At 37.5% G+C, this 18,707-nt stretch overlaps 1 protein-coding gene across 8 annotated transcripts in view; it reads right to left on the bottom strand.

The window, feature by feature from the left end:
* LOC100180559 (papilin-like) overlaps window positions 1–18,707 on the bottom strand; it is a 20,765-nt gene extending 2,058 nt beyond the window's left edge. Inside the window, exons 1-16 of one of the 8 annotated variants that reach the window (XM_018816409.2) lie at window positions 18,395–18,707; window positions 15,781–15,864; window positions 14,170–14,343; window positions 13,800–13,903; window positions 10,458–10,519; window positions 8,763–9,009; window positions 8,563–8,616; window positions 7,616–7,807; window positions 5,878–6,645; window positions 4,754–4,960; window positions 4,187–4,372; window positions 2,319–2,528; window positions 1,831–2,070; window positions 1,138–1,359; window positions 711–965; window positions 146–364 (exon numbers count right to left, since the gene is read on the bottom strand). In XM_018816409.2, coding sequence (XP_018671954.1) covers window positions 146–364; window positions 711–965; window positions 1,138–1,359; window positions 1,831–2,070; window positions 2,319–2,528; window positions 4,187–4,372; window positions 4,754–4,960; window positions 5,878–6,645; window positions 7,616–7,807; window positions 8,563–8,616; window positions 8,763–9,009; window positions 10,458–10,519; window positions 13,800–13,903; window positions 14,170–14,343; window positions 15,781–15,864; window positions 18,395–18,492 — 3,322 coding nt within the window. In that variant the 5' untranslated portion in view covers window positions 18,493–18,707. Of the gene's footprint in view, window positions 1–145; window positions 365–710; window positions 966–1,137; window positions 1,360–1,830; window positions 2,071–2,318; window positions 2,529–4,186; window positions 4,373–4,753; window positions 4,961–5,877; window positions 6,646–6,949; window positions 6,995–7,615; window positions 7,808–8,562; window positions 8,617–8,762; window positions 9,010–10,457; window positions 10,520–13,799; window positions 13,904–14,169; window positions 14,344–15,780; window positions 15,865–18,394 lie in introns of all 8 variants that reach the window. The other 7 variants (XM_026839327.1, XM_026839330.1, XM_026839328.1 and 4 more) reach the window with 7 other exon arrangements.

Here is an 18,707-nt window from a genome sequence, read left to right as displayed (position 1 = left end):
TATAGTGTACACATGTAATATACAAATAATAATTACCAACCAAGCAACGATCATTGCATTTACTTTTGTTTATTTTTATACAGTTTTACTCCTAATTAATAGCCTACATATGAAGATTGCTTTTTTCTTAAATGTGTGTATTTACCTTCATTTTGTTGACTTGTTGTTACAGTAAAGTTAAAACCTTCCCCACCACAAGCCGCTTGACACTCCTCTGGAGCCATGAAGTTGTTCTGGTTACCACGACAACCACCGTACACAAACACAGAGCACAGTTGAGTCTCGCTGTTGAAGTAGTAACGATAAAGTGACGCCCGGCATGGCCCTTCTTCCATGGGAGTTGCGCAAAACTCAGCAGGAACCACTGTAAGTAATAGATGTGATTTATCTTTTATTGATGGAAGCTTGAATTTAGCTATACAGTTTACTTTGTATTTTTTATATTTTTTTTACAATGTGGGGCACCACCATAAAACCTAGCATTTAGGCCAGGGTTATCCCATTACTCCAACACTAAGAGTGCCACAGCAGAGTGTTTACTGTTTGGACAATAATGGCCTTCTATGTATGTACCTAACTACGGTTTCTATGTATGTACCTAACTAAAGTAACTACGGTTTTAAGTGACCGACAGTTAAGGTTTTATCAGGTAGTTTTGCATATCCTTTTGCAGGTAGCATATGAATAAAAATAATAGCACTAGCACATACTTGGTGGTTCTGATGAAGTAAGTGTATTAGATCTTGTTCGAGCAGTTTCTCCTGTGTTTCTTTCATATTCAAAACTGACATCCCCTCCACAAAGTGCTTGGCATTGTCTTGGTGTTTCGAAATTGTTATCATTTCCAGCACACCCGCCGTACACAAATATTTGGCATCTGTTTGTAGTTGGGTTGTAGTAGAAGCGAGGTATGCTGCCTTTGCATGGGCCTCTTACTTTTGGCAAGTGACAGGCTGTAGTAGGATCTAAAAAGTCAAGTGTGTAGCCATCAGAAACAGGTATCTTCAAACTGTTTTCCATACATAATAAACAAAAGATTTTTAAAATCAGCGAAAGATTTCAATTAGGTTTGTAATTTTATTTCGCAGAGAATATTTAAATGGAAATATAGTTTGGTAGAATTTAAAGTTACAATACCTGAGGCCTCTTCAGTATAAACAGGTTCTGCGCCGCCACATGTATCCCTACATGCCCACGGTGTCAAGAAACGATTTTCGTTTCCCCTGCAACCCCCATAAGTAAAAAGTCGGCACCGACCAGCGTTGGTATCAAAGTAAAACCGAGGCATTCTTGCCTTGCAAGGTCCAACTAATTTCTCTTCTCTGCATCTTCCTGCTTGTCGTGGCCGAATATCATCATCTATGAATTCATAGCAGTTTTAAATTGAGTTCTTCATGTAGTAACAAGATCTTTTTGATTGTTACGAATATTTCAGAATAATTGTTTTATTTTTTCTCAAAATGCAATACTGCTTTTTTGGAAATTATACTACAAATGCAAGACTATTCGTTATGAATATTTCAGAATATTTATTGTTAAGTAGTTTGAAGTATTTGTAAATGTTTAGGTTTGCTTTTTATTAGTTTAACAGTATTTTCATGCTTCCTCATACACTATGCACCATACATTGTATCTCTTCAGCTTATCTACTAAACTGTTAGCGTAGTGAGAGTGACACCACTAGTTTTACTTCTAGGTAAAAGCATTATAACGTATCGGCACAATGCTTTTACATTAAGTGAGTTAGGTGGGAGTTAATTGGAAATGAAAAATAAATGGAATGAGACTGTGTGAGTAAAAGGGAGACATGCTTGAGCGATTTTAACCCACCTATGGATACCAAACTTTCTGGGGGCGGGGCTTTAGTACCTAAACCTGGGTATACAGGTTTACCCCCACAAACTCGTTTGCATTCAGTGGGGTCGAAAAAGCGGTTTTCGTTCCCCCCGCATCCGCCGTATGTAAATAGGTGGCACATACCGGTGCCCGAATCGTAGTAAAATCGGGGATTTGAACCCCTGCAATCGCCAGCCATTACCGGGTGGTAACAACGACTAGGTAGATTCGAATCTATAAATTATTTTATATATGTCACACCAGAAACAACTTTCCAAAATTAGTAAGAATATAAACAATGGGCCCGTTTGTAAGAATATATTTTATTTTACAATTTGTCTATTTTAACCTCAGTGCACTATAAGGTACATCTTTTTCTGGTCACCTAAACACCACTCGTTTATGGGGTACTTAGGTGAAATATATTGCCTAATTATCTATGCTTAAATGCACACGACCTAACCAGTTATGCATTTACTCACTTCCATTTCTTGGTGGAGAACGATTTGGATTTGCAGCGTCAACACACAATCTTCTACAATCGTCTGGAGAATCGAAATTGTTTGCATTTCCTTCGCAACCTCCGTACGTAAACTGACGGCAACTTCTCGTTCTTTTATCGAAGTAAAACTTAGTAAATCTTCCCCTGCATGGTCCTGTGTCTTTTCGTAGTTTGCAAACAGCATCAATATCTGGTAAACATAGATTATTAGTTACTTGCATAAAACAAGCGTGATATTTAAAAAAACTCTGGTAAACATATATTAGTTCCTTACAGTCTTACATAAAATGAGCGAGATATTAAAAAGCCTTAACCAAGAACATTATCTTAATTTTTATATACAAGAATATTTGTTTTTATACAAAAATATACATATAGCCAAAAGATAAAATAAAAACACAGTATACAGATTGACCAATAAATGAACAAACAACAACACAGCCTAAACTGTAGAGTTGTTTGTATTTTTATGTAATTTCTTAAAATTACTGTATTGGTGCATTCGAGTGTAGAAAACGAAGTTCTTTTTAAAAATTCACATTTAAAATTCACAAAAGTTAAGTTAAACCTTTAATGTGCTGAAGCATTTATTCAGATTGTGTAAATGTCCTGACTTGTTTAAATGCCATAAATTTTGTCAGAAGTTGCCGCTATTATAGGATGGGCTATCTCAAGTGTTTTAAAATAGATAACTAAAATAAAAACGGATAACGCGTAAGTTGATCCTGGGCGTGAAATAAATTTCATTATTTAAAAGGTTAAGGAGCTGGGCCAATACCACTTCAAGGATTTAATAATAGACTTGACTGTTTTAAAAAGTTAATAATTACATCATTTGTTATGTGATAAGTTTGCCTGCCATTTACTATTGTCACTTCACATTAGTGCGATACTGACTTTGTTTGGTCTTCCTGGGTGGCATCATTATAACAGACCCCCCTTATCTTAATGGTTTTGACAAACAACAGTTGTTTGAGATATTGAGTCCTTTGTTTTATCGTTACACACTTCATCTGTAACTTGACTCCAAAATGTTTTGTTTCAATTTACCAACTGTCAAACAAAACTTTATGACTTGCAGAAAATTGGTCAATTCTTTAACAGTGATTTTATCAAGAGTACTATTATAATTGATTGCAGACACACAATGCATTCTGTTCAATAGACCCTTTGAGAAAAGGATTGTGTGCAAAAGAGTTTATTACCATTCGCTTATGGCTGTGAAGTTTTTTAAGACTTCCCTTATTGAAAATTCTTTGTGTATTGTAGAAATATATGACATTCTTTGTAAAGCAAGCCTTAACTATCCACGTATTCTGCTGTCAGTCACTCAGAATATATTATTTGAATTTGAGGGTCCTGATAAACATTGTGGTGAGCAAATAAACACATGCTGCGTCAATTTATTATCACCTTAAACACAGTCATAAAAGTTTGACATTCTATATAATCCTATGTGGTTGAATGAATAAACAAACCAAGGATTACAAAGACCCCTGGATATTAATATCATTGTCACCAACAATGGACCCCCCATGCTGATAAAGACATTGCTATACATCCATTCTTCTTTACTTTTCTCTTTTAGGTGTCATTTTGGAAATAAACGTTGTTTTTGTTTATCAATTTTTTTTAATGTGAAATGTAAATTTTAATGTGCTATGCAGCTATGGAACTGAAAAAATTACATTTGCACCAGTAGAAATAAAACAAGTAGCGGTAAAAATAAAACAACCTGTTTTAAAAGAAAATGATCAGTATACTAAATCTGTTAATTACAAATTCTTAAAAGTACCGGCAAAATAAAACAACATAATTTAATATAAGATTATTAGTTTTAAAACTTACTTGTGCTTGTCCTTGGTTGTGGAGCGATGGGACATCCAAGAATATCCATTCTCATCTCGGTGGTTGGTGCTGGAGTATCTGTCTCATATGTTGGGTAAGTTGAATAAAGCTCATTTTCATCTATTTCACTTGTGTTGTATTCTGTATTATCATCAGAACCATCGGTGTAAATATCTCCACTGCTTTCTGTAATCAAAAATGAACTAAATTTACTTTTGGGCTTGTAATAAATTCTTCTCTTTCAATATACAAGGATTTTATTTTGCAAGATGAAAAATTAAAGCAGATCATATTGCTTTCTGTCAACCACTGCCTTCTGTGTTCAAAAATGAATTGCATTTACTTTTCACCTTGGAATAAAATCTTCTTTTTCAAAGGCATGGCCATCAAACTGTTGTATTCACAGAATATTTAAAACATTTCAATTGAAAAACCCTATTATTAGATACGGCAAGACAGTGATGGCTTTATGCACTATGCGCCTGAAGTTACTAAATATATGTAACTTTATATGTGATTGATTTTTAACTTTTTTGCCAATTTTGCCAATCATTTAGTTTTGCTTACCGGTAACAAAATCAACTTCTTGGTTTGGGCAACAAACTTTACAACAATACCCGACTGGTTTGTACGTAAAACGACATGCGATTGTTGGGCAAAGAATTTCAAAGCAAGTGACAACTCCATCTTGGCATAAACATTCTTGACAATCTTCAGACTTCCATAGCTCGTTGTTGGATCTTTGCTGCCCTTGGTACATACAAGAGTTTGAACCTGCCAAATAAATGGAACAATTTAAATACTAGATTTATTCAAAAACAGAGCAGGGTTAACAAAACGTATCTACAGCTAAATGATTTGTTTCGATCAAAGGTTTCAAACAGATTTCTAACTAAAACATCTACTAAAATCATCAAAATCAATAGAGTTTTTCAGTGTGCTGGTATTTCTAAATCTACCAAAAGCTTGTTCATGCTTGACAAATTAGGAGCATGACTTTACATAAAAAATATAAATTATAACGGCATGCGAATGATCACCACAGTTTAAATAGCACACAAAACATGCAGTTGACAAATTATTAACACCTTTAGGAAAGCAATGCAGAGGAGAGGTGACATGTGGAAACTGAAAATGAGAAAAAATCACCGATAGTTAATATTTTTGATAAAAATGACATGAAAAAACAGAACTTTACATTTTCTGCTAATTTTTTTCTAATTTACATCTCAGAGAGGCAACAGCAAAACACAGCAAAGCAAAAGCACACGGGTAACATGAATTAAAACAAACACAGCAAACAGAAACCATATTACTTTGGCGCATACAAATTACTGCACCGGCACAACGATTAAATGAGCAACAAAACAAACAAAATCGTTGATTAATTGGGTTATTCACGCTAATGACAAGATTACGAAACGTGGATGATATAGCTACTTGCACCAACATGACCGCTACCTGGAATTAACACCAATTACAGTGGGCACTTTGTTAAAAACATTTACATATTTTGACCAGTTTGATTTTAAGCTTTTTGTCGGGATTGTAAAGTTTAATTCTGTTTTATAGAATCATGTTTTTTTTCCTTTTTTTAAAATTTTTTTACTATGATTTTTTGATTAATACCAAAGAGCCCACATGTGGTGTTACTACCAGCTACCCTACTCCAAGATGCAGCGCTAACTCACCGCACTCGGAAAATATCACGTCATCCACAGCAAGTAACTCCAGACCACCAGAGCCCGGTCTTGCCTCCAGGATCACCCGGTATGGCCTCTTATAATCTGGTAGTGGGACGACAGCTCGAAGCCATACATTGGTGAGGTTGTTTGGTGTTGCAGTGAGGTTAAGAACTGGGAATTTATAAGCAGAATTGCAGGGCAGAAGGTAGACCAACAGTCCAGCATCTGATAGACTGTGTCCACGCACAAGATACCGGAAAGTCATACAAATCCCATGAAGATCGTTTGAGAAAAATGGACTTGCAAGCTGAGCTATATTTGCCTGATGATTTCTTGGGTTGTGAGAGGTAGGTCTTCGGTATATGAGAAAAAAATCGTCTGGTAAACTTTCACCATTGACTGGTGCTTGAGGTAGAATAGGTCCCTCATTTTCCTGAGGTATATCAGCAGAGTCTTCTGGAGATGTTGTACTCCAGTAATCTTCTCGTAAGAAGTCCATCGCATTTTCAAGCGTCCATTCTCCCCCCGGAGGCCGAGGAGAGGATTCAAACAAACAAAACGTGCCACCTTTTCTCCCAGGACCATTTCCTCCCTCCAACCCTTCTCCCCTCCTGAATCTTCTTCCAGGAAGTGAAAGCGTGTTCTCTTTATCAAAATCACAGCTCAATTCAGTAACTCGTCTCCTCCAAAGTTGACTTGCACAAAAATCAACCAACAAAGGGCCAGTCCAGCTTGCAGTTGATTTTCCAGATTGAAGATTTGCCGTCAACTCTTCTGCATTCAATTAATTAAGAAGAGCCAAGCAGATTCATACAGAAAGCAAAGATAATCATGCATTATGACAACACAATAATAAAAGCTAATCAAATCAACTGAAATAACAAAAATTCTAACCAAATTTTACATTAAATTAAAGAACAGATGTTTAACAATATGAAAGCTTGCCAAGCAAAAGCAAGAGCGAATGTGATTGAACAGAAAATGTGAAATTGGCAGCTGTGTGGAGATGGACATCAAACAGCCGATATAACTGCAGTACAGGCAACCACTATTCTCATTTCACAACAAACACACAAACCTATTATCTGAACCCCCTCCACTTTTCTTGGGTAAGCTGCAGAGACTAAAAAGTACTTTACTTAACACAGAACACATGGGACCCACACAGACATTACTGCGCAACGAATATAAAAAAGAAGTGCTTTTGGTGCATTTAAATAATTGTGTAAACATATTATATTCCCGTAAACCTGTTCACACATACAATTCTGTGCTTTCGCATAATAATACTAAGAAAACTCCGGGTGTGCAATTAATATGACACATAATGCAAACAGTGTTTTTGTCAAGAAATTGTGATCAAAGCAAAGACAACATAGATTTCAAACAGTGTTTATTTTGGCAGATCAAAAACCGCATTCTCCCACCACAGTGCCTGATAACATCTAAACTAGTATCGTTTCACGCCAAGAAAAACTTTATGATTATTAGTCAGCAAACAGAACGTGACTCAAATAATAAGGTGACATAAAATGGCTTTAGGGTACCTAAAATAAAGATTACAAAGACACCTGTAGACTGTATTGCACATGCTACTTATACTGATTAGGTTTCATTTCTGTGGTTTAGAATTATATCAAAACCGAGAATTAAGCTGTTTCTTAATTCGTGTGACTGAGTAAATTATAGAGTGAAACACCCTATGAGGTAATTAACCTTGCAAAAAGCTATTAGTGTGACTTACTTGGTTCAGTTGGAGGGGGTTGGGTTATTATATTGTTCGGCCCACACGTGCACACTCCTGGTGGGCCTGGTGGCCCTTGTGGCCCAACTGCTCCCGAAATGCCCGGTGTTCCACTAATTCCTGCCGGACCCTGTATGCCTTGTGGACCAGTGTTTCCTGTTTCACCAGCCGCACCCTTTTCTCCAGTGTTGCCTATGATTTTAAATGAAGATGTTTAAAACCACTAAAGTTTAATGTTACCATCTTATGACATTCAATAAATGCAAGAAAGTTTTCTTCTTAGTAGGGGTTTTCCCAATGTATATTCCCCTACAAGTCAACTTTTAATCAACGTTCTTTTTTGGACCTTGGTTTTCTGTATTTTTAAACATTAAATACAACATTAAAGGAATATTAAACCCGGAAAATCGAAATTGTTCTCGTCATTCGTATATGGCATAATACAAACGCCGTTTAATACGTTTTATGGTTTAATCGTAATTTCCTGGAACAACGCAATTATGGTAGTTTAAACCAGAAGTAGTTTTAAACATCTATAATGGCAACGACTTTATTAGTTGTTTGTCCGTTGGATTTGTCGTCATCGTTGTTTTAAAGCTTAAGTGCAGGACCACACTTGTGTTTTGTTTGAACAGCAGCGGAGTACAAGTTGTACGAAGTGGTTTGTAAACTCAAGGTTAATTAATAGCCGCTAAGAGTTATTTGCATCGCAATTGGGTCAATTTCTTTATCGTTTGATCTAATTCTAAAAACACCTTGAAACGACGTTCCCCATTCAGCGATATACTCTCTGCCTATCGAGGGTTGGTGTAAATGTATACCAATGATGTTTATGTCGCGTAGCTATGTTCAAAGGACCAAGGACCACTGGTGGTGTGACGGGAAACAATCAAGTATATCATTCACTCACTCATTCAAGTATTTAAAGATGGTTAAATTATAAATACCTCTTTCTCCCTTCGTCCCGGCATCGCCCGTTTCCCCGCGCGGTCCCGGAGCACCTGTAAAATTATTTCTTTTACATGCAATCAATTTATATACGTTGTTAAATGTTTAAAACACGATTAGGATATTTGTATATTATGTGCTAAAGATGTCTCATCTTACCCCACAGTACGATATTAGAATAGGTCTCTTGAATGCTCACCTGGTAAACCAATTTCTCCTTGTGGTCCTTCCGCTCCTGACGCCCCCTTCGCTCCACGACGACCCTGTCGACCATCTGCTCCATTACGCCCGGGCAGTCCTTGTTCACCTTTGCGACCAGGAGTGCCTGAAGCACCAGGGGGTCCAACACGCCCGGGTGGTCCACGAGGGCCTGCAGGTCCTTCTGGACCACGTGATACGACGCCACCAGAAGTTTGGGAATTTCCAGCTTCTGAATTACCAGATATCTAAATTTTGAAAGAAGTTTTAACTATCGTGTAAACAGATTTGTGATTTTTTTCGTAGAATGTTACCCACGTTAATATAAAACAACATATAGTAGGATGGGGGAAGATTGGACACCTTTTCGGTCTATTTTCTCGTCCCATTGGGTAGTAAACAAAGAACATTCAAAAAATTATAGAACTGTATCCTCACGACTCCCATAAACCGTTGTTAATTGTAAAAACACGATCAGGATATTTGGATATTATGTTCTAAAGGTGTCCCGTCTTCCCCCACCCTACTATACTAAATTAACGCGCTATCTTTGTTTCTGCGTTTATTCCACACTATTACCGATGAAAAATACTAAAAACACGATAATATATTTCCCTTTACGCAGGTTTTAACATACAGCGTCTAAAACAAGCTGGCGCGGAATTCTACATCCGTGTTTGCGGACGAAATGTCTACAGATTTGCTTGTATAATGTTCCTACCACGGCCAAGTGACACATGACAAGAGGATCAACACGCCAGGTGCGGATTGTATTTGTACATGAGGTGTATATATCATGTGGTGAAAACGACTTGACATGTTAGACTCAGATAAATGACGTGTCTTGATGGAGTTTAGCTGTTCTGCTCATATTTTATGGCTGTTCCATCAAGTTTGTGTGTTAACATAACATTCCAGCGCATCTCTAGGCCACAGTATAGTGCGGGAAATTCGCACATCTTATACGGTTTACATTTTCAATTTCTAGGGTGTGGTTTTAGCAATAGTTTACACAAAACTTTACCATATTGTTTTTAAGACCGCAAAGTTTTTTTGGAAGAATATATCAAACGCAGCATTTGTTTGCTTCTGTTTATTGTTAAGTGTCAACTACTTACCCCACGAATACGATTTCCTCACTTACTTGAAGACCCTTATCAATATAACGCATCTATAGCTGCCCAGGTAGTTTACAAACCCGTCACCTTTTATTCCGGTGAATTCAAAAAAGTCAAACGAGAAAATGGGAAAAAAATTTGTCACGCTATGACGTAGGGTCGGAAGGTCATTTTATAAATCTGCCCTTTGCCATACTGCTATTCTTTCGCGGCCTTTTATCTGAAACTAAGTCGCTGAAGGCTAAAGATTATTTTCAACGAAAAAAAAAAAACTTTAAAACTTTTTATTCACAAAAGGCTAAGTTGACCATTTTGTGAGTGTTATTCCTATGAAACACTATACATTAGTGTGGGGAAAGATGGAACACCCATTAACTCGATTTGCAAGTCCCCTTTGGTAGTAAACAAAGAACATTCAAATAATTATGAAACTATATCCTCACAAACCCGATAGAGCGTTGTTAATTGTTTAAAACACGATTAGGATATTTGGATATTATGTGCTAAAGGTGTCCCATCTTCCCCCACCCTACTATACATTTTTGAAAATTCAAACTAAAAAATGCAGCCCCACATACCTGTTGTGATAGGAGATCGATTTGCTCCTGCAAGTTGCTCAAGCTGCTGCAGTTGTAGCATGCTGAAAAATAAAATAAAAACTTATATTCCACAATTTGTGACTTACAGTTTCCTGTATTTTAAAATATTGGCGATCGCGAAGTAATTAAGAATGACGACACTTCCTTTGATTTGTCGCTTGGGAAGCGCTTTCTGACTAATTCAATGTTTTTAGTCGTTTAAAATTCACGAGGGCTTTAAAAATTTAAGGGTTGGGGGTTTGAGTAATTTTTCTCTGCTGCGTAAACATCTGATGCGCTGCGGTACCCCAGCTTTGATAAAAACCTAGCGTAACCGTTTTGTGACGACATATTAGAAGCTTCTGCGTGACATCGCCGGATTCACGCTAATTGAAAAGCGACAAAGGCGCCCAGCTGCATAGAATAATGACGTCAAGCTAAATAAACGAAGCGTGACCGACGCAGAAAAAAGCAACAAGACGAACCGAGATTTTCCCGGATCGGTAAATTAGTGTTATTAAGTCCTTATGATCGCATTAGAAGATCACAATTCTAAAACTAATTCGCAATTATGTTCCGTGAGTTTAACAGCTTATGGTAAAAATAGACAATATGTCATTATGCCCTACAGGCCCCAACCGACAATTCTGGACGTTTTGAGAACTCGCTAAACCGCGAAAGAGATGGTGCATAAGTCTGAATGCATTTTGCAGTTTATAGGCTTTCAGTAATGGTTATAATATGCGCTGCTACTTAACCCGCCTGCCACTCAGACCACCCGGCACTCAAAATAGAATTTGCGTTATTCCGCGGTTCTATAGTGTAAAGTGCGGTTCGGAAATCGCTTTATGTTTCGACAAGCAGTTGCTCCGCCGATACCACGTGACTTGGAAATCACTCAACCGTGGGAGTATGCAGACGGGCGCGACAGGTTCGTGGAGCTTCCGATTTGATCTGCTACCCGTTTACTTAAGGCATATAAAACATTATGCAGCCACCCTAGATAGATCAGTTCCTACATAAAAACTGCTTTCAACATAAAATTGTCTTTACGTTTAAGTTATACAAACAAAGTGTGAATAATTTCGTTTCGTTTCCGTAAATTTACAGCTACTGTCTTGTAGCTGTACACTTGCCCACACCAGGATATGAATCACGTACTAAACAAAGTCTGTTGTGCCAGACAGGGAGAATGTAACATACTGCTTACAAAGGGGCTTTATATTTCGTCGAAGGGTCGAATGCTAAACATATTACGTTGTGTTTGTGTGATAACAAACAGCAAATCGTATCAATGTTGGTCTAACTCCATACAGTGCAGATTTAAGACCCGAATATCGTAATCCTAACATCCACTGTTAGTAAGAGATGACTCATGAACGCACCCCGTATTTTAAACCGCAGATGCCGCTTTCAAGTGGCAATTAGCGCAAAATATTAGTAATTACACAGACCCTTTGTAAAAGGAAGAACTCTCTTTGTATCCTTAAGACGGTACTTAAAATGGACAACGGTTTCCGAGATACACAAAGTCTACATCCGCTGCGGCGAGATAGACAATATCCAAACCGAAATTGAAGGTAATCAAATATATTACCAATGTATTCCAATGTATTTGGCTGTGACAGGAAAGGTTTTGTCTACCTCCATTTCCTTGAGGATATTTCGATTTAGAAAATTGGATCAAAAACCACAGAAACAATAACTCTAACGGTTTTCAATCTCCCGCTGCGTGCCGAAATGTAAACGCAAATGTTTTTGTAATTTTTGCTCGTTCCGAAGTGACCGATGAGTGTACAGTGGTGTAAACAACGCTGTTTAATTCAGCGCAGAAATATAAGCATACACCGCGTATGACCTGCTGTACTGCAACATTGTAAATTAGAAAATAAAGAGACAATGATGAAATTTCTATTCCCATAAGCCTTAAACATACGACTCAAACAAAGGCGGAGAAAACGCAAAGAACAAGTTACGTCACCGTGTGTTTAAACTTACGGTGATTATCCTATTTACGTAAATAAGCTCAACCAATCCGTTATCAGCACTGACAGCATAAAACGCTCTGTGACCAAATAAAAAATGCGAGTTTTAACGATCGAGGTGACCTTACGTCCAGCACGTAATAACTAAGCAAATAAACTTTCAAAGCCGCTAATTTCGACCGACCAAGCTTCGATCTCGTTAGGTAAACAGCCGGAGTCTTTCTACTTTTGAATTTGCCGTCATTTGTATTTTTAGCGCCGGCAATCAACGTCCGAGTACAACTACTTTCCCTTGTGGTTTCCGAAATCGTAAAAAAACGATTAGGTCAACGTTTGATTTAACAAATGCCGCGTCTAGACGAGCAAAACCAAACTTATCTCCGCTAAATAGGAATCAGAGGTAAAAACGAGTAATTCCCACAAAATTAGCCTGTCTATATAAAAAATGGTTGCGCTAAAATTGTGGAAATTTCAGACAGCTCATACGAAGCATGACAATTTAAAGGACGTCTGACAACGCTGGGAACTATACTAGAACTGCGGTCACTATTATTCATTAGATTATAGGCCTACATCAAATCCCCAACAGGTTTATGTTTTGGACCAAAATAAGACAAAGTAAATTCTCGATGATCCTAAAACCGATACTCTTGTTTGGTATTTACATTTCACGCTAAATGTTTCGAAACGAAGCATGAAGTATAAGCGGTTCAGAGCGAAAGCTGCTTTCACTGCAAATACGCATACGAGCTGTATTGGTTTGAATGACATGAATTATTGGCATACCGCAACATAACTACTTTGTTTCCGCCCAGATCTAACTATAACACATGTGTCAGCTTTTGCTATTTTTGAAAACTTGTTGACCTGACTTGAATAAAATGTTAGTGGTTTTGTGAGAATTTCGTAATTTACGGATCGCGTACAGCTGTATAGAACAATGAGAAATGAACTATTAAATAGGGGTGAACACTAATTTTAATCATTTTCCCTGTGTATGACACAATTTTGTATATTTCCTACTTTTTTAACAGTTAATTATTTTTAGAGTCGCTGGGTACGGTTGTATAATGCTTAAATGCTGCTTGTTAACTGCCAAATAAGACGGTAAAAGAGAATAAAATATGGGTCATATTACCCCAACCACCCATATACACATTATACACAAAAAAAACTTTACACAATAATTTATGTACGAAGAAAATCATTTTTTAAACAATGATGATTTTGGGCCAAAGTGGAGACCCCCAAGTCAATGATGGGGCGTTTTACGGTACCAATATGCGGTCTTGTCTAAATTTATTCTATACACGAAAGCGTTTGTGGTACTATGTAACATGATGTGTTGCTAACTTACCGTTTTCACAGTTATCGCCAGAGAAACCAGGACAGCATTTCCACTCGTCAGTTGTTACACTTTGCAGACGGACAGAGTAAGTATATCTGCTTGCTACAACGTAACTGAAATTACAAAATGCAGTTTAACAAATTTGAAATATATACAGTTTTTATCCAGAAATAGACAGACGTCTTTAAAAATCGGAACCTTAATTACCTCACAAGGGTATTTGAATAAATTTAAAAAAAATCAGTAAAGCGCCCCCTCCCCCCAAAAATGTGAATAAAACATAAAAAAATGTGGAACATAACAAATATTAATGCTGCAGGTTTTAACCACATCAAGCCGCCAGGAGCTTTTCAGCATTTTTGTCAACACAGTTGCCTACCTGACTTTAGGATTACAATATAGTGATGACCACGGGCACTGGGACACCACGCGTTTGAGGTAGGTCTGCGTCCCATTCTTAAATCTTTGGGGAACAAGTTTTACTGAGGGGTAGGAACAAAATCTCCCGCTGTATACGTTTCTCTCTGCACCCCGAGGAGTATGAATGCTTGATCTGAACATAATAAGGTTTCAATACAGAATGTTGCGTTTTTTGTTGACTTTTATGAAGTCTGATACGAAATGCTAAACATGCTGCTAATTTTCGAATTGATGGCATGACAACAAGAGAATTAAAGATTAATTTGGGCATCTTCTCCAAATTAGTGGTGACAATTTATAGGAATATGAAAGATATTACGATCAGTGTAAAATGTCCCAAATAAGAAACAATAGTTCGTAATTAAGAACTCGGGCTTAGCTTAATATTGTAGCCTACTCCACATGGGCGAAGTCCTATGTGATAAAACCGCTGGGAGATCTAGGATTTGCAGAGCCAGCATGCGATGTGTGATGTGGGGGAAAGCTGGGACACGTATAGCACATAATATACAAACATTCTGATCGTGTTTTAAACAATTATTAACGGTCCATAAGAGTCGTAAGAATACGTTTTTATATTTCTTTGAATGTTCTTAGTTTACTACCAAATGGGACGAGAAAATAGAATGTAAGTGTCCCATGTGACTAATATAACACGTATGATGCTTAAGTACAACGTGGAAAAATAGGAAAGTCGTTAAGGGTGGTGGGGTGTTTGGTATGTGAAAGCTTTAAGTTAGAAAGTAAACAGTTCAAGGTGAAAGTTACCTCACTTTGACGTCATAAGGCAAGAATGTGGTTTAAAAACGTTAACTATGCTGTATTTCGTGTTCTACTTAACATATTGCGTAACCATATATAGACTGTATATAGGCGAAAAAAAGATTTTATTCAATTTAATGTTACTCCAAAAATCACATTTGTTATACGCGGGTTATCTACACACAAATCTAAAATTGTTTATTTTATATCAACTTGTATTTTTTTACAAAGAAATGTGTGTTCTGTAAGTCGTTAAAACCGAACACAAAACGTGTAAAATCCTAAAATTGAGTCTGAAATCCGCGTGAAAACGAAATCTGATGATGGTTACGATATTCAGATAACGGGTATCAAATGTCGTCAAGGGTCCGCAAAATGTGGCGACCTTAACCTACAGCAAGTGGAAATTGTCGCACAAAGAGAGGTGCGAAAGCTCGCGCCAGCTTAACTACGATAATTGTTTCCTGTTGGAAAGGTTGCGTCTTGAGAAAAATTGCCAGTTTGCAAACGAAAAAGGTCAAAAAGAAATGTTACAATTATCATGCAAATTAATCCAAGTGCGCTCGCATGCAAAATATTCAACATGCATTAAAGATACCATGCGTGAAATATGTTCCATGCAATCCGCATCTGTGACATAGTTACGCTGTGTTTTAAAAGCGTTCATTTATTGTATTCGGTGACGAAGTTTGTGGGAATTGCGTGAAATAATGTATCATACGCATGCAATTGTCGGTTTTAAACATGCGTCATTGCATACATAGTAATTTGCACACACAGTTAGGTTGGTTTATATGTGTGTGTGTACCTTGCTGAATTGCGTTGGCTATATACACCGTAGGAAGGCCTATGCAAAGAATAGAGGCTAGAGGAATACGATCCGTATGCATATCTAAAGCAAAACACAAAAGAATTAGCCAAAGCATAATTTATCTACCATTACACTCACATACAGAGTTTCGTCGGTAAATTGCACATAATGTTAAACAGGTTAATTTGGCTTATATATTACTTGTACAGTTATTGGCAGTTAGGCTTACTTAGTTTGCAACAAGCACAATACACCAACACACCGCGATATTTATTACTAAGTATAGTAGAGTGGGGGAGACGGGACACCTTTGGCACATAATAACCAAATATCTCGATCTTGTTTTAAACAATTAACGGCGTTCTATGGGAATCGTGAGGATACGGTTTTATAATTCTTTAAACGTTCTTTGTATACCACCAAATGGAACGAGAAAATAGAATGAAAGGTGTCCCATCTTTTCCCATCCTACTATATATTACAGTCTCTCTATATTAGAAACAACAAACGTTCAATTTACAAGTTCTGTAAAACCAACTTTTACATTGCAAACGTGATTTGCTCCAATAAGCTTTCTTTGATGCGGTCCGTAACATAGGCGGTCCCAGGTTTAAAGAGACCATTCCGACTGATACGGTATCTGCACCGCTGGGTTATGTCTCAATTTACAAACCAGACAGCAATTAGGGCATGACAATCAAGAAATGAACTATTGGCTTATTCAGTTTCTTATATCAAAGCCCGACGCATAGTGTGACCTTGTATTTGTACAAATCAAAGGCAGCCAAGTAATACGACATTAATTGGGTAGTTTGATAAGGGAAATAACAGAGCAGAGCTTCCGTTTTGACGTTTCCCGTCTAGTGTTCTGAACAATACAGAAAATTGTCGAGTCTCGACGTGTTTCGACATCTGTTCCAAAACTTTAATTTCGGAAATCGGTAGCTACGCCTTTGAAACGGCGACCCGCCACTCGTACAATGCGTTATGTTTGTTTTTGTATAACCAGTCAGTCGTCTGCCTTTATAGATGTGACGCTAACTCGATTGGTAAAAGTCAACATACCAAAGCTCAAGTGTGCTGATAAGATAACCTTGGTTATGCTGCGTTCACTCATACTGTACTGTCAGTTATAGTTATGCCAGTGCAAGTTTAAATAGACCGTTTATTGAATGCTCTGTAAACGCGCATATACATTCTTAGCAGGGGTTAAGCGGGTTCTATAAAACTTAATTGCGCACGTGTGAAATAGCTTCGACATTTTTTGCATTCTGCAATTTCTTTATTACGCGGTCGCCTTACTTTAGTTCGTGTAAAAGATCTTTATTTATTACGTAACTTAACCAAACAATGGGACCAGAGCGGTGGAACTCCCTATAAATACGTCATTCAAATTCGATGTTGCGTATTAAATTAAACTTTTTGACACAGGTTGCTGCCTTGTACTGTCAATTCAATACCACACAACCACGTGAATTAGATACCTACACCACATACTTAGGATTTATTATGTCACGTCGGCAAGATTGCGGCCTTAGCAACATGTATTTGCCCTAAACAGGTATTTGCCGCACAATCCGGTGCCGGATACAGTTACGGAAGTTATGCGTGTAGCTAAGCTAGCATTATACACACAAGACGTACATTACCAAGTCCTGTTGGGCAGAACAATATTCTGTAAGTATGTGTCACTGTGGTTAGGGCAAAAACGGCGCCAATTTTGGTAAGTTTATAGAATTCACAAATTTGAGCTTTGTATAACGACGTTTGGACTTACCGCTGTAAGTTTTACCGAGAACTCTGCTGTTTTCGAGTTCTTAACAATGTTTTGATTTAAGATAAATCGGGCCAAGATGGAAGTGCAATTAGACATGATGAAGGGACAGACATATCCGGATATACGCGCAATTATTTAGCGCTGTAAACTTAACAAAGGGGCTCGTTGAGCCGCCGAGTCCCCGCGAGCTAGTGCAGTTCTGTAGTCCGCATAACTCTACTTGTTTGCACTACAAACACGAAGCAGTATGATCGACACGCTATTGTACGCACAAAACCGAAATAAAACCGAGATTCGTGCTAAATTTCGGTTTAAGTAGATTGCGCATACCGCAACCGGAAATGTACATTTAAAAGTATACACTTGAAAGTTATTTTTGTCGTTCTGCTAGATTTGCTTACGGAATAAGTCTAATTAAACAAAATTGAAAGTATATGCCAGAACTCGGTCAATAGCGGTGATAAATTATGGCCAATTACTCTAACCAGCTTTTCACCCGTCGCCAGGTTCGTGCGAAATGTGCTTTTCTTCGTTTTCCCACATATTCATATCGTGAGCGGGGTTTTATTAAACTATTCGAACAGGGAGTGCTCGCTAAAGACCACTTGCTCGGAATAAGCTTTTGTTGTGGTACTTGAGACAGGGTTTTCTCTTAATATACTTGGCAGAACGTACCACCGCACTCTTTTAACAGCAGTGCTTCGCTATGCGAGCTGATTTTCAAACCAATATTGCATATATATCAATTACTTAAACTCGGTGGGCATTTTTTCAACTGCGAGTGTAATACTAATAAATCTTTTATGTGCTGTAATGAAATTTGTTCCAACTTACCCATTGCTGCGTGTAACCCTCGATTTAACTGCTGCTTGTTCGGAAGGCACTGATGCTAGCAAGATAAGCACAGCGATGATATATTGGGGCTTTTTCATCGTGATCTTAACCTTCAAGCCTTATAATTTACTAGCCTATCTAAAATTTAAATCGCTAACGTATATCACTACTGTATGAACAAAGGCATCATAAGAGTCAATTTCGAGTGGGTTTTAATAACACGCTGTCAACTTAAACAACAGTTTGGTCAATTCGTTTCTATTCTCTAATCTCCAAAATCTAGTTACTGTTGTAGTAATGGTATTAAAACCCT

This window comes from Ciona intestinalis, unplaced genomic scaffold (assembly GCF_000224145.3).
Source record: "Ciona intestinalis unplaced genomic scaffold, KH HT000184.2, whole genome shotgun sequence".
Lineage (NCBI taxonomy): Eukaryota > Metazoa > Chordata > Ascidiacea > Phlebobranchia > Cionidae > Ciona > Ciona intestinalis.
The sequence above is the reverse complement of the archived record's forward strand: the minus strand, read 5'-3'. Positions and strand labels throughout refer to the sequence as shown.